The sequence below is a fragment of the Cibotium barometz genome, chromosome 11 (assembly GCF_041138505.1).
Source record: "Cibotium barometz isolate CiBa-2024 chromosome 11, ASM4113850v1, whole genome shotgun sequence".
NCBI lineage: Eukaryota > Viridiplantae > Streptophyta > Polypodiopsida > Cyatheales > Cibotiaceae > Cibotium > Cibotium barometz.
The window spans coordinates 14,264,917-14,278,989 of record NC_141056.1 but is presented as its reverse complement, the minus strand read 5'-3'; the positions used below and the strand labels follow the sequence as shown (position 1 = coordinate 14,278,989).

Here is a 14,073-nt window from a genome sequence, read left to right as displayed (position 1 = left end):
CTCCTGCCACACCGCTAGTAAGGGAGATAGCAAGAGATCCTTGAACGTCTTGTAGAATTCCGCGGGCATGCCATCAATCCCCGGGCTTTTCCTCACCTTTAGGCCAGTCTATGGCCTTGCCAATCTCTTCCTTGGAGATATTGTTTTCTAGCTCTTTAGCAAGTGTGTCAGGTATGGTTGGCTTCCTGGCCTGCCCTATGAGAGCTATGCATTTGAGTTGGTCATTGGTCACCCCTCCCCCTTTACTAAATATATTGTTAAAGTACTGGAAGACTCTTGATCTTTTCCCTTCCTCAGAGGTGTTATCCAGATAGTTGGGATCATGCAGTGTAGGGATTGCATCCTTACATTGTTTGACTTTTAGCATTTTGAACATCTCAGGAGTGGGAAGGTCAGCTTTTCCAGCCCACCAATCTCTACAGAAAAGAAGGGCCTGCTTCTGGGTTACCTCTTCTTCTCTCCTAATTTCAGCCCTAGTGCCAAGAACGGCTTCTTGAATAGCCGCATCTTCCTTATTGGCTACAGTTTCCAGTTCTTTTAGTTTCAGATATAGCAGATCTCTTCTATTTTTCCTGATTCTGGTTACCTCTTTCCTAATGCAGATCAAAAGAGCTTGGGTAGATTTGATGGCCAGACTCCAAGCCCTCGCCGGGGAAGCACACAGAGGGCTTCAAGCCCTCGCCGGGGAAGCACATAGAGGGCTTCAAGCCTCTGGGCAGGGCAGTAGTTGCAGAGGGGCAAGAGAGGAGGAGCTCAGGCGCAGCAAGTGGACATCGTTAGCTTCAGACTGTTTCGCTTGCAGAGAGCCGTTCGGGAGCGCTGAGCGTTTTTACTACAAAAGGTTTTTCATGTTACCGACCAATGGGACTAGTTATTTTCAAGATGTGCTAAAATCAACATAGTTAAGAAAGAGATGGTCAAGTTGCATTTATTGGAATGGCATAATTAATTGCGTTTGCGGTGTGGGAAGGCACTTTGAGAGCACCACTACACTACCTATGGGATGGTTAATGGCACATTAATTGTGGGAAGGCATTATGCAAGCATAGTCTCTGCCCTAGCACCTTGTTCCCTCCCAAAAAAAAACATGCCTCCAAAAATATTCAAATGTGGCACCTCTACTGAGACAGCTTTGATAGCTCTACCGATAGGGCTAAATTTCCTACCTTTCCATGTTAGATGTAGGGGATACCCTTCAAGCACCCCACATTTGCTTCGTTAATGGCACATTAATTGTGGGAAGGCACTATGCAAGCATAGTCTCTGCCCTAGCACCTTGTTCCCTCCCAAAAAAAACATGCCTCCAAAAATATTCAAATGTGGCACCTCTACTGAGACAGCTTTGATAGCTCTACCGATAGGGCTAAATTTCCTACCTTTCCACGTTAGATGTAGGGGATACCCTTCAAGCACCCCACATTTGCTTCCCTTCCTCTCCTGTGAAGATACAATTGTGCCATTGCTATGGGGATGACCAAAATGCTACCACGAGCCTCCTCCCATAGGGATACACTCTCTAAGCATCTTACTCCTGCCACTTGTGTCGCACCAAGGACTTCGAAAGTCATGGCTCGGATTAGTTCTCATTAGGTAGTCTATGTACTACTTTGCAATGTGTCTGAAAATGTGCCACCTTACTAAGTCTCGTCGGAGAAGAGCATTTAATGCACCTTCTTTACTAACCTAGTCTATTCTTAGGCTAAGTTTGGGGCCTCTAGTTCAAAATTTGATTTAATTTTCAACACAGAAGGGGGCATATATGTATTATGAAAGGATTTAAAAATAGTGAAAGCCTGAATTTAATAATTATAGATGTTTCTATTTTAGAAACTAACTTAGGCTTAGTTTGAGGCCTCAAGTTCAAAATTTGAACAAGGATTTAAAAATAGTGAAAGCCTAAATTTAATAATTACAGGTCTCGGTTTTTAATATGGTCTCGGTTTTTAAAAATAGTGAAAGCCTCAATTTAATAATTACAGGTCTCGGTTTTTAATATGGTATGGTATAATTCTGCAACGGCGGGAGCTTAATAAACAACTAATAGATTTGAAGTGTGTCTTGACCGTTTGAGATTGGGCTTTTTAAATTTTTTTTGAAAACTAGAGGAAATGGCAACCCACGATTTTTAGGGAGAGAGAAGAGCCGCAGTTCGGCCGGCATTAAAAGAGGCGGATGGCAGGCTGTAATGAGTTAGGGTTTTGCTATGGCGTGATTAGCAGCAACGTGGGCCGACCTGTTGCTGCTGTGGGTTCAAGGCTTCAAGCTGCTTCCATTGCTGCCTTTTAGGGTTTTGCGCAGAGAGAGAGCGATCGAGACGAGAGAGAGAGAGACAGACAAAGAGTCTTGGTCTGAAGCTCAACCTGTTGGCGCACGAGTTCAACCTGCTCGTGGATCCTTCTTTGTTGTTGGCGCTCATTTAATCGTCTTGCCTGTCCTCGCTATATCCATTGAACTCGGCTGCTCATCCTGCTAGAAGCTCTGGCTATGGTGCCAGCTTCCTCCATCGCCATCTCTCTCTAGGAACCCAATATTGCTCCCTCTGTTGCTCCTCCTTTATCCCTTTTTAGGTTTACCATCCGAGCTTTCAGCATTCCCATTGTCATCTCTGCTGAGCTTCACTGTGTTCATCTCACTCTGCAATCGCTAAAGTCATCTCTGTTGAGTTTATTAGAATCATCTCTTTGAAAAAAGCGTCCCCGTCGCCTTAGCCAATCTGTGATGAACCATAGACATATTGTTTGAGCTCCAGCATCTCCATAGCCATCTCCATTGTCGTCGTAACTTTAGAGCTTCACCATCGCCATAGCAATCCCCGTTAAGGTTCACCATTGCCATAGCTCGAGCTTTACCATCGCCATAGCCATCTCCGTTAAGTTTCATCATCGCCGCAGCCATCTACATTATTGCAATCTCTTTGGAGCTGAAAATCGCCAGTCATCTGGTTAAAGCTTCACCATAGCCATATTCTCTCTGTGGGGCAATGGCGTCGCTAAACCCGGGCATTCTGCTCAAGCTTCTGCAATACATGAACTCCGATGTGAAGGTAGCAGGAGAGCATCGCTCGGTACTGCTACAGGTGATAGGGATAGTGCCTGCGCTAGCAGGGGGGGAGTTATGGCCGAATCAGGGCTTCTACATCAAGCTATCAGATTCATCACACGCGACCTATGTGTCGCTGACCGATGAGGACAATGACCTTATTCTGAGCGACAAGCTACAGCTGGGCCAGTTCGTGTATGTGGAGAAGCTCGAATCGGGGAGTCCTGTGCCCCGCGTGGTTGGGATTCGGCCCCTCCCAGGCCGACACCCCTGTGTCGGAAACCCTGAAGATCTTATCGCCAGAGCTGCCCCTTCCCTCCAGAACGGCTTCGTCATCCAGTCCGCCTCCAATTCCTCAGTGAACATCATGGAAAGCGCTCCGCCAGCAAAGAAATCTGATCTTTCCAAGGTTTCTGAGCACCCCAGGGTTTCCGGAAACCCTAGGGTTTCTGAGCATCCTAGGGTTTCCGACAACCCTTGTCTTTCCGAGCATTCTAGGGTTACTGATAACCCTAGGGTTACGGATAACTGTAGGGGTTCCGAGCACAATAGGGTTTCCGATAACCCTAGAGTTTCTGAAAATGCCAGGGTTTCTGAATTTCTTCGAGTGTATGAAAATGGTAGGGTTTCGGAGTTTTCCAGAGTTTCTGATCGAGCGCACAAACTTGAAAAAGCAGAGCCCCTCTCTGCCAATCGCTCTTCAGACAGGCCTTCTACAGATCGATACAGCAGCAAGGTCTGCACCCCTGGCTATGGCGGTGGAAAGCATGCATCCAAAGCTGCGGAGAAGCCAGTAGAAAACGCAGAGAATGTGTATTCTGAGCAGTTAGAAGCAGAGGCGTCTGCTAAGGCTAGACGCAGAGTGGTGAAATCAAAGATCTTCAGAGATGCATCTCCTGCAGGGAAGCCACGCTCATCAACACCCAACAAGCACAGCTCGCCCCCTAAAAGCAACATCAACAGCACCCCCACCAACGCCAACATCAACAGCAACAATAACAACCCACATGCAGAGGATTGTAGCTCTAGCACCAAGTCCCTCTCTCCTGAGAAAGAGGCATCCAGAAAGGGTACCTTCATAGTCCCATCAAGATACAGGCAAAGCTCTCCCAGTGGCAAAGTGAGACAAGTTTCCCCAAGTGGCAAGGTAAGGCAAGGCTCCCCAGGAGGTAAGATAAGGCAAGGCTCCCCAAGTGGCCGAAACTGGCAAGGGTCTCCCAGTGGCCGGATTCGCCAGTCTTCGCCCACTGGCAAGAGGTCCATCAGCGCAGGCAGAGCTCCCAGAGTCAGTATTGGAGAAGGAAGTAGACGAAGGTCTTCCATCTATGTTGCTGGTCCCAACTCTAAAGCTGTTGACCTGCTTGCTGCTAGCATGAAAACATTAAGAAAAAGCATTGAAGAGACCCCTGACAAGGCGAAGATTGCTGCCAGACAAATAAGGAACTCTAAAATCCTTGGATGCACCATGGCGAGTCTCATTCTTCTGTTCATCTGCAAGCTTTTAGTTGAAATATGGATATGCATATTCTTGTCACGAGATTGCTGGGTTTTTGTACACATGGTTGTTTCCATTATTGAGTTTAATGTATGCATGTATGCACTTACGATCCAACTTCAAGATACAAGTTGTCGTTCATATTGAATGTGGTTCAATTATTGCATGTGCATGGATAAAAACATAAACGATACATGCATGCATGCAGCAAGTCCAGCAGTGTCGAGATGCTGACTGATTGATTTTTGGAAACCAGCAAGAGAATGCCCACCTACAGCAGAAACTCGAGTCCAAGCCTCACAGGCCATCATCGACCAAGAAGGCTAGCTCCCATTCTGAGACCTCTAATGCACACCGACCTACAATTCATGACAAGAGATGGACGGATGGCAGTGTATCATGGGTCAATCTCCCTTCAGGCCTAGTGGACCTGGGCAAGGTGCTATTTTTCCACCAAGGATGTTCTATGTGCCATTTTGGTGAAGTTTCAAAAGTAAAGCTTGGAGTCTTTAACTTCTTGTGCCATGACAGGATGTTTTGCAGAGAAGGAATGCGGCTTCATTAGCTGCAGCACAAGCATTACAAGAGGCATCGGCAGCTGAGTCTCTGATTAGATGTATGAGGTATGTTGGATACTGTTAGATAAATTCCAAGCCATTGCATGAGGCACTCAAGTTAATCATCATTTGTTGCATTGTGCAGCATGTTTGCCGAGTTGCGCTCCTTCGCAAAGCCCGAGAATCCTCAACCCTCCATGGACTACTTCTTCAGTCTGTACCAGTCTCTTCAAGTGGCCACAGCTGTTTTACGCTCTGTACCTGAGCTTAGGAGTGCTGGGGAAGGTTCCAAGTTGTGCTCAGATGCGCTGTTGGATGAGAAGTTCAAGAGTGCAGCTTCTTGGATTAGTGCTGCATTGTCAGCTGACCTTGCTTCTATATCACATTTCAGCAAACAGTTTGCTGCTGCTTTCAAAAGCTCGCCTAGAAAGGATTCAACAGTGCAGGGTGGGCTTGCTAAACAGTTTAATGAATCACTAACCAGCTCTCAAGTAGGGGATTTTCAAAGGGTATCGAGCTCCCCATCTGTGAAGAGGACTCCATCAACCACTCCTCACAAAGGTCAGGCAAAGTTGCCTCCCTCTATAACTCAGCATGGGATTGATAGGGGGCGCACAAGTCAAGAGTTGAGGCACCCTTCTCCTCTCAAGGCATTGAAACGGAGCTTGGGTGCATCGGCTGCAGACAATATGGTGAAAGCTGCAGGACTTCCTCTTGCTGATGTGCCGAAGAAAGGGCATGGTGGTGGTATGGATTGGTGCAAGGGAAATGGGCTTCAAGGAACATTAGAGCTAGCAGGCCTGCTGCAATGTGAGATGCAGTACTGGTTTTTGAAGTATGTTGAGGAGGCTGTAGACTCTGGGTTTCAATTCTCGTGCTCTAGTAGCACTGATGGGTCAGTGGAGGGTTTAGAAGTGAAGATGCCACAGCACGAGAGCAACCTGATTGCGTTGATGTTATCACAGATCAAGCGGGTGAATGATTGGGTGGATCAGTTGGAATCCGACAAAGAGAACCCTTTGGATGCTGAGGTGATGGATGTCCTTGATTCAGTGAAGAAAAAGGTATACGAGTTCCTGTTGCAGCATGTGGAGTCTGCTGCCACTGCACTTGGCAAATGCATCTAGCCTGCCTACCTCTGAGGCAGACATAATTAAGATAGTAAAATCTTATAGCGAAAATTGTACATGCCATCAAGTTCTTGGTGGCTTTTTGTACGGAGACTAGTTTGTTTGCAAGGGTTCTTTTGTTAGTCAAGATGAGTGACTGTTTATGTGATCTCACATTTGGAATTTGCCATAAAAAAGGCTGAAGGTTGTTTCCTGAAGTTATTTGAAGGAATCATGAACTCTGTGTTTCCTGAAGTTATTTGAAGGAATCACCCCCCCCCCCCCCACCACCATGTGCTCAAATTCTTGGTGGCTGGTTTTTTATATGGAGGCTAGTTTATTTGCAAAGGTCCTTTTGGTAGTCAAGATGAGTGACTGTTTATGTGGTCTCCCATTTGGAATTTGAAGTAAAAAGGTTGAAGCTTCATATGGAGGAATGCTTTTTAATTTCCTGAAGTTGAGAGTCACAGGAATGGCAGTGGGTGGGCACATACATGTATGTGCAGAACAACCTTTTTTGAGTGGACAGTTTCACTATGTTGGTCTATAGGTCATCAAACTTGATACTTGATGTAAAGATGAATTGAGATTCACAAAGGATGCCCCACTTAGTCTTGAATCCTTGAGGTAAAGATGAATTGAGATTCACAAAGGATGACCCACTCAGTCTTGAATCCTTGAGGGGTGGTACATGGCAGCAGTTGAAAATATGTGAAAAGAAGCGGATGAACATAAAAGCTATTAGAAATAACTGGGTAGAGCAACCTGTGCTAGTTTAAGACGCAATCAAGAGGATTAAAAAAAGGGGTGGGAGAGAAAGTCAGGAGTCAGGAAGATGGCAGTGGGCACACGTATGCTCGGAATAATATCACACAGGGCACCGTTGGAAGATGAAGAGCCGACACTCAAAACCCCGACATGAACTGCCAACTAAACCCTTTCGACTGGACAGTTTCACACTGTGGGCCAGCTTCTTTTCACATGTTTCATGCTCGCTATGAAGCAGGAGCGGGCAGATAATCCTAGGAGGCGGTTGAGGGGAGCACGGAGGTAGACTTTGGCCAGACCACAGAGGTTCCAATCATTAACCCCATTAATGAAATAGGCACATCATAGCTTAAAATGAGGGGACCTTATTAATTAAATTTTCCAAGGTTTTTCTGTATTTAGCCTTCAATTTTTGGACAGCCCAAAAAAAATTATGGGATTTTGCCAACGCTCTACTCCTCTTAGAAAAACAATCTTTGGGATGACCCGTAGTGGGGTGTCCTAGGTTAATTAATCTACACGTGGGATTGCATGCTCCAGTACAAGGGTGGGTGGTAGACGTGCGTCTCGCGCAAGCAAGTGTGTGGGGCGGTAGGAATCAAAGGATGGCAGCTTGATGAGTCAGGAGATGGTGGGTGAGGAGATTGGGAGCCGGACGAGGAGATGAAGAGGAGTTGCAAGGAGCAAGAAGGTGATAGAGGGGCGAAGAAGTTACAAACAAGACTGGATTTCTTTGCGACTAAATGCCCAAGCGCAGCAAGCGAACCTCCGCAGAGGGAAGGTATGTGCTAATATCTCCCCTGACTTGGTAAGGAGGCATATAGGATTGTTCACTATGTGTAGTGCTATTCTGTTGTGCCCAGTAAACCGTCGAGCCAAGTGGAGCTAGGGAGGTGGTTGCAAGATGAAGTATTCCATGAGAAAGTTGTGTCGTAGGTGTTTTACTTTGGGAAAGGCTTCTTTAATGTTTTGTTTGTGGAGGGGCAAACAATAGTTGAACTCTTTGCAAGAGCTCCGCTGTTTATGAGGCCAAAGCTTGTACATGCAAGGCCATTTAACCCCGCTTTTGATGTAAACAAGAGCCTCTGTGAGGCGTGTTTGGTGTGGGTTGAAATTCTGAGACTTCCACTTGGCTGAGACCTGCCTTTGGGGACTTGGCTAGAGCAATAGGTCCTGTGCTATTTGTCTCGAGGGACAAGGACAATGGGCACCACTCGAACAACGTTTGTATCTCTTGGAATACTCAACTAGAGATGCTTAAAGTATTGGAAGTGGAGTTAGGGGAGTTGGGGAAGATGGAGTTGAAATTGAAATTTGGGGGGTTTTTCGAGGGCGTGCTTTAGATGAGGTGGCTTTGGCCACATTGCCAGAAATTGCGGCTTGGATAAAAATATGGAGACGGGTGGAGAGGGAAGGAAGAGCAATCAGGTGGGGGGAGCAAAGTCGAGACCAATGATAAACTTGGTGGAGACGAGTGGAGAGGGAAGGAAGAGGAATCAGGTGGGGGGAGCAAAGTCGGGACTAGTGATAAAGAAGAAAAGGGGAAGGGGAATATGGTAATGGAGGAAGGGGGGTGCGAGGAACATGGGTGGACTAAGGTAAGAGATAGAGTAAAAGGGGGATGTAGGCTTAGGCAAGTTAAAGGGGAGGCAAGAAAAAATCAAATCAAAACTGACGGGAAGTGAGCAGGGAGGGGGGGGTAAAATCTTGGACGGATCAGGTCCCTCTCTTTATTCTAATCCATTTAGCCCGCTACGAGGAGATGATAGTAAAACACCTTCCATGGGAAGATTTACTTGGCAAGTTGAAATAGCATGGAGGGATATCCAACAAGGAACACGTAGGGGGGGGGAGAGAGAGAGAGAGAGAAGAATCAGTTGGGGAAGAGGAGGCTGAAGTCGTTATCGTTCCGGCCACTACTTTGGAATGAATAGGAGATGTGAAGTGAATGGGGTGCACCTGGAATGTTAAAGGATTAAGGAACAAGAAGAAGAATTTAGCCTTTTGGGGGTTAGTGAATGCTTGGGGGGATGTTAGTGATGGCTTGGGGGTTAGTGAATGCTTGGGGTATGTCAGTGATGGCTATTCAGGAACATAATTTGTTTGGTATGAAGTGTTGGAGATGTTGATGATAGGTGTGGGGGGGGGAGCACGGTGTCGTCGAGTTAAGAGAAAAAGAAGTGGGAAAGCCTTAGAGGCAAGATGGGTCTTGTTGATGGTTGGGAATTAGGGGGTTGGGGATCTGAACCTCGATATACTTACTTTAGCCTTCAATATTTTGGGTCATCTTCAAGAATAGACAAGGCCTTTTTAGTCATCAAGCCTCATGGGTTCCCCATACCTTTTCTTCTAAAGTGGAGTCTTGCTCTGCCATATCAGATCATATGCCTTTGAAATGGGGGTGCCATGTGGCTAATTGGAGGGAAGATAAGCTTAGAAAATTTCCCTCAAGGAATTGAGGGTAAATAACCTATTACTTAAGGATAAGCTGTTCACTTTCCTTAATGAAGAGGCTATTAGTAGATTAAGATAAGGGGGATATAGGGAGGGATCCTGGAGAAAATTCACTAATGAGATGCAAGGTATTATCAAGAGAGTTTGTAAGCTAAGGGCTGAGGAGAAGAGACAGGAGAGGAAGGTCTGGGGTGAACTATTGGAGCATTTACAAAGGAAGAAACAGGTACGGAGGTCTTTCTGAGGAAAAGATTGATTAATATATTGAGTGCCATGTTCATTTGAAGAGAGAAGACGATAAGCTAACTAGGGAAAGAGAAAAGGGGGAAGCTAGCCAGGTACCTATTTGGTTTAGCTAAGGAGAAAGGGAGTATGGAAGTGCTAGGATAGATTAGGGATGAGAGAGGTCAAGAGATTGGGGATATTAATCAGATTGCCTTGAAATGGGTTGAGTTCGTGGGGGCCACTTTGAGATTGAAGGAGAACGGGTCCCAAAAAAGGTTTCAGGTAGAAAGCAGGTTGTTAGGCATGGTTAGTAAGAGTGTGGAGACTAATAGAGATAGGTGGTTGGATAGGGATGTGGAAATGGAAGAATGCTGGGAGGCTCTACAGAAGTTGGGAGGAGAAGTCCCCTTGGTGGGATGGGCTATCAGTGAAGTTTTTTATTGCCTTTTGGCCCTCTCTCAAGGACTTGGTGTGGTCCACATGTAAGAATGCCTTTGCCATAGGAAGACTGGATAATGATTTGAAGGAAGGAATTCTGAAGATAATTCCTAAACAAGCTGCCTGTCTCACAGTTTCAACCATTGGAGACCTATCACCCTGCTTACTATGATTTACAAGGTACTAGCAAAGGTCATTGCATTGAGGATCAGTCCAATTTTGCAAGAGGTGGTCTCCACCAAGTAATATGGGTGATCCATTTATGACAACATATTTTCTACCCTGCAGGGAAGGAAGTGGCTCAGAGAACTGGTCAGAAAGATGTAAATTTTCAACTGGATTTGGAGAAAGCTTATGGCAGGGTCCACTGGTCCTTTATAACCAGGGTTATGGAAAAACTGGTTTTTGGAAAGAGGATGGTCACCTGCATTTACACTCTTACTATCGGAGGTCATTATAAGCTATTGTTGAATGGAAGATTAGTGGGGGGATTTGAAATCAAAAGATATGTGAGGCATGGATGTCCTTTGGCCCCTTTGCTTCTTGCCATTGCTTCTCATCCCTTGATAGTGGCTCTAGAGGATGCTTGTGAAAGAGGGCTAGTGAGTGGGCTGAAGCTGAAGGATGGAGAGCAGTTGGTGATTCAGTGCTTTGCTGATGATTCTCTTCTATTCTTGAAGGCTGATAATGAGAATTTAAGGAATGCCTTGCAAATAGTTCAATTATTTGCCGATGCTTCTGGATCTAGATGTAGCATACACAAGTCCACGATTATTAGCTTAACTGAGGAGGATAGCTTTGACATGGAGAGATTGGGGTGTGAGGTTATAAAGGAGGGGCATATCATTAGACATCTAGGGGTTTCCCTTTGGAGTTGGAGTGACAAGTAGGGATGTAACTAATTGGGCAATTGAAAGGTTCCTTGACAAGATAAAGAAATGGGAAGGGATCAGAGTACCTTTTCATGATAGGATGGTCATTTCTAACATAGTCTTAAATGCTTACATTATGTTTCTTTGTCCTGTGATAGATTTTAGAAAGTGTAATTTGAAAAGGATCATGGCCCCAGTTAGGAAATTTATATGGAAAAATTGTAATGATGATTGGAAGGTCTCAACCTAGTTAGCTTGGGAGAGTGTAAGCCTGCCTAAAAAGGTGGGAAGACTTAGGATTTTGCATTTGCCTATTAATTCTAAAGCAAGGGTAGCAACTAGTCTACCCAAATGTCTTTAGCAGGAGGTGATCTAGGCCAAAATGGTCAAAGAAATGATTGAAGAGTATGTTGTCTAGATCAAAGGTAGGTGGTTTGGGCTGGATTGGAAAGATAAGCTGTTGTCTTATGCTCCTTTGAAAATTGTGAGCTCCCCCTTTTGCAAGTTCTTATGTCTGAACTCGAAGGAAGTGATGGGCTTAATGAAGTGGGATCAAGGAATTCTTTCTTCAATCTTGGCATTTGGTGGACTCAAAAATTCCCTCCTCCTTTGGCTCAGCTTGATGTAAGAATAGCTAGGAATTTGAACAATAGAGCGTTGAGAAGACTGGGGGATTGCTCAGATTGCTCTCAGGTTGGGTGGAAAGAGTTGGAATAGACTAGGGAGGAGTTTGGGATACAACAGAGAGATCTAGAGGTGGTTAGCAATGCCTTGGAGGAGGAAATTGAGAAGGGTTGGGCCTCTACTGCCTACAATGAGGCCTCTTGTGGCTGAAGGATTGGTCTTGGTTGAATGGAGTTAAGCTGGATAAGGTGACTACCAAGGTCTTGTATGAAGAGATGAGAAAGAGTGAGGTTAATGTTCTATACTCCAAAAAAATTTGGAAGGTAAGGTGGAACCTAAACACTTGGATGAAGAGATGGAGACTCATATGGGAGATGGATGTTCCTGTGAAGGCTCAGACCTTTTTGTGGAGGGTCTATATGTGGCCCTTTTCTATAGAGGAACTTCACATCTGGAATTTATCCTAGATGTAGAATAGCAATTGAAGATGGCATACATGCCTTTTGGGGTTGCCCTGCTATTAGGGGTTTTGGGGAAGGATTGACAAAAGGGTGTTATGTTGCATAGGGGTCAAGGGAACTTGGGGGGACTGGCTATTAGGGAGATTAACTGAAGATGAAGGGGCTATCAATCTAGTATTCAGTCTTATTAGATATTGTTGCCTCTAGGAGATTTGAAACTCCAGGATCTTGTTGATATTTCAAAAAGGGTCTAGTTAGGGGCTAGATGTGTCAAAGTTGATGTATAGATGTGTGCATCAATATTGGTCTATATATTATGTAAATAAATTTAATAATAACTTATTTGCTGAGATAGATAAGGCTTTACAAGCAGGCTGAGTTGGGTCTAGGATGCTGAGATAGATAAGGCTTTACAAGCAAGGATAGGCTGAGTTGGGTCTAGGATGCTGAGATGTTAGCACATACTAGGGTAACCTAACGGATTTTGATATGTGGAAAGGTTACAGAGGGAAAGATCTGAAAACAAAGTACCCAAAATTTGGACCTAAAACTAGAAGATGGTATCAAAAGGAGAAGCAACCCCGGTGTATGCCATTTTGGATCTGATTTGGGCATGAGACTAGATGTGAAAATTTGGACAAAGGGAGACTATTTGGAAGAGCAGACTCCCAAGGGATGTACTGTTGACTCTTTGCTTGTGGCATGTATGCAGTTGGGTTATCATGTATCTTGGGCGCATTCATCTTTTGTTTGGGAGGAGGAGAGGTGGGACCAAATTTAATAGTGATTTGGAGTAGGATAGTTGTGGCATATGTAAAAAGAGATCCTCTATAAATGGTAGATTTTATCTTATAAATATAACTATGTTTTGTTCCCCCAACAAAGGACAATCTTTGGCCATATGGTCTACTTGTCCACATAAGAAACAAAAGGAAGGGATACTTTTATAAAAAAACCTTTACCAATACAATTTTGTTAGTCCTTGGGTGGACAATTTCTAGTTTACAAAATTTTTCACGAGCTAGATTGATCATGTCACACGATCTACTCAAATGAGAGAGTCTTGCATTGTTCCCAAGGTGGAAAATATTTCCTCTAGCATGGATGGCTAGCTCAACTGGAGATTGTGGATTTTAGTCCAACAAGGAATTTCTTCAAGCTTAGCTTCCTCAACCTTGAAGTTAGGTCGCTAAGGGAGGACAACAAGGTGAGAACCTTTTGTATAGACTCGGCTTCCACAAACATTATTGAGTAGAAATGCTTTCCTAGGTAGTTGCATTCCTCTATTTCAAAGCCAACTCTATCCCAATAAAATTCTATTTCAAAGCCAACTCTATCCCAATAAAATTCTATTTCTTTGAGCACTACATCTAGCAACCAATTGATGACGATGGATCTAGAAAACCTATTTTTCGAAGCGGGGCTAGGACCACAAATTTTCTTGATCGATGCCCAAAGAGCTCGGGGGGGTCACTCTATAAAAACCTTTATAAACACATTCGATGTATTTAAAATACTCCTAAAATTAAAAATTTTACATTTTTTACATAATTGTTTACCGGATTCGTATGTGTATATTTCTTGATATTTTTGGATATTAAATATAAAACTCCCCTATGGATATTTACAAGTATAAATTACAATAGAAATGTATTTTTCAAATCCCATATGGACATTACATGTATAAATTACATTAGGTATGTGTTTTTAAAATCCCCGCAGTATGTAAGTCCCTCTATTAAAAAAATACCCCTATTACATGTATAAATTGCATTAGGTATGTATTTTTTAAATTCCCACAATATGTACATCTCTCTATTAAAAACATACCCCTCCGTGCACTAACATGTAAGATGGAATGGTCGTGGAAACACTAAAGAAGAATGGTACAGTCGTGACAAAAGTGAATGAGAATGTTACAGTCTGGCATTTCAAGTGGAGGTTGTTACGGTCTGGCATTTCAAGTGGAGGTTGGTACGGCCATGGGGAAAAGGCAGAGGAGAATGCTATGGCCGTGGCAAGTTTGGTACG

General features: G+C 44.3%; 1 protein-coding gene across 1 annotated transcript; it reads left to right on the top strand.

The window, feature by feature from the left end:
- Positions 1-2,059: 2,059 nt before the first annotated feature.
- LOC147633796 (protein CORTICAL MICROTUBULE DISORDERING 2-like) lies at positions 2,060-6,432 on the top strand. The gene is made up of 4 exons (XM_086804844.1): positions 2,060-4,507; positions 4,791-4,973; positions 5,066-5,157; positions 5,237-6,432. Exons 1-4 carry the CDS (start codon positions 2,981-2,983, stop codon positions 6,216-6,218), a joined length of 2,784 nt encoding a protein of 927 aa, XP_086660970.1. The 5' UTR covers positions 2,060-2,980; the 3' UTR covers positions 6,219-6,432.
- The last annotated feature ends 7,641 nt before the right edge of the window (positions 6,433-14,073 follow it).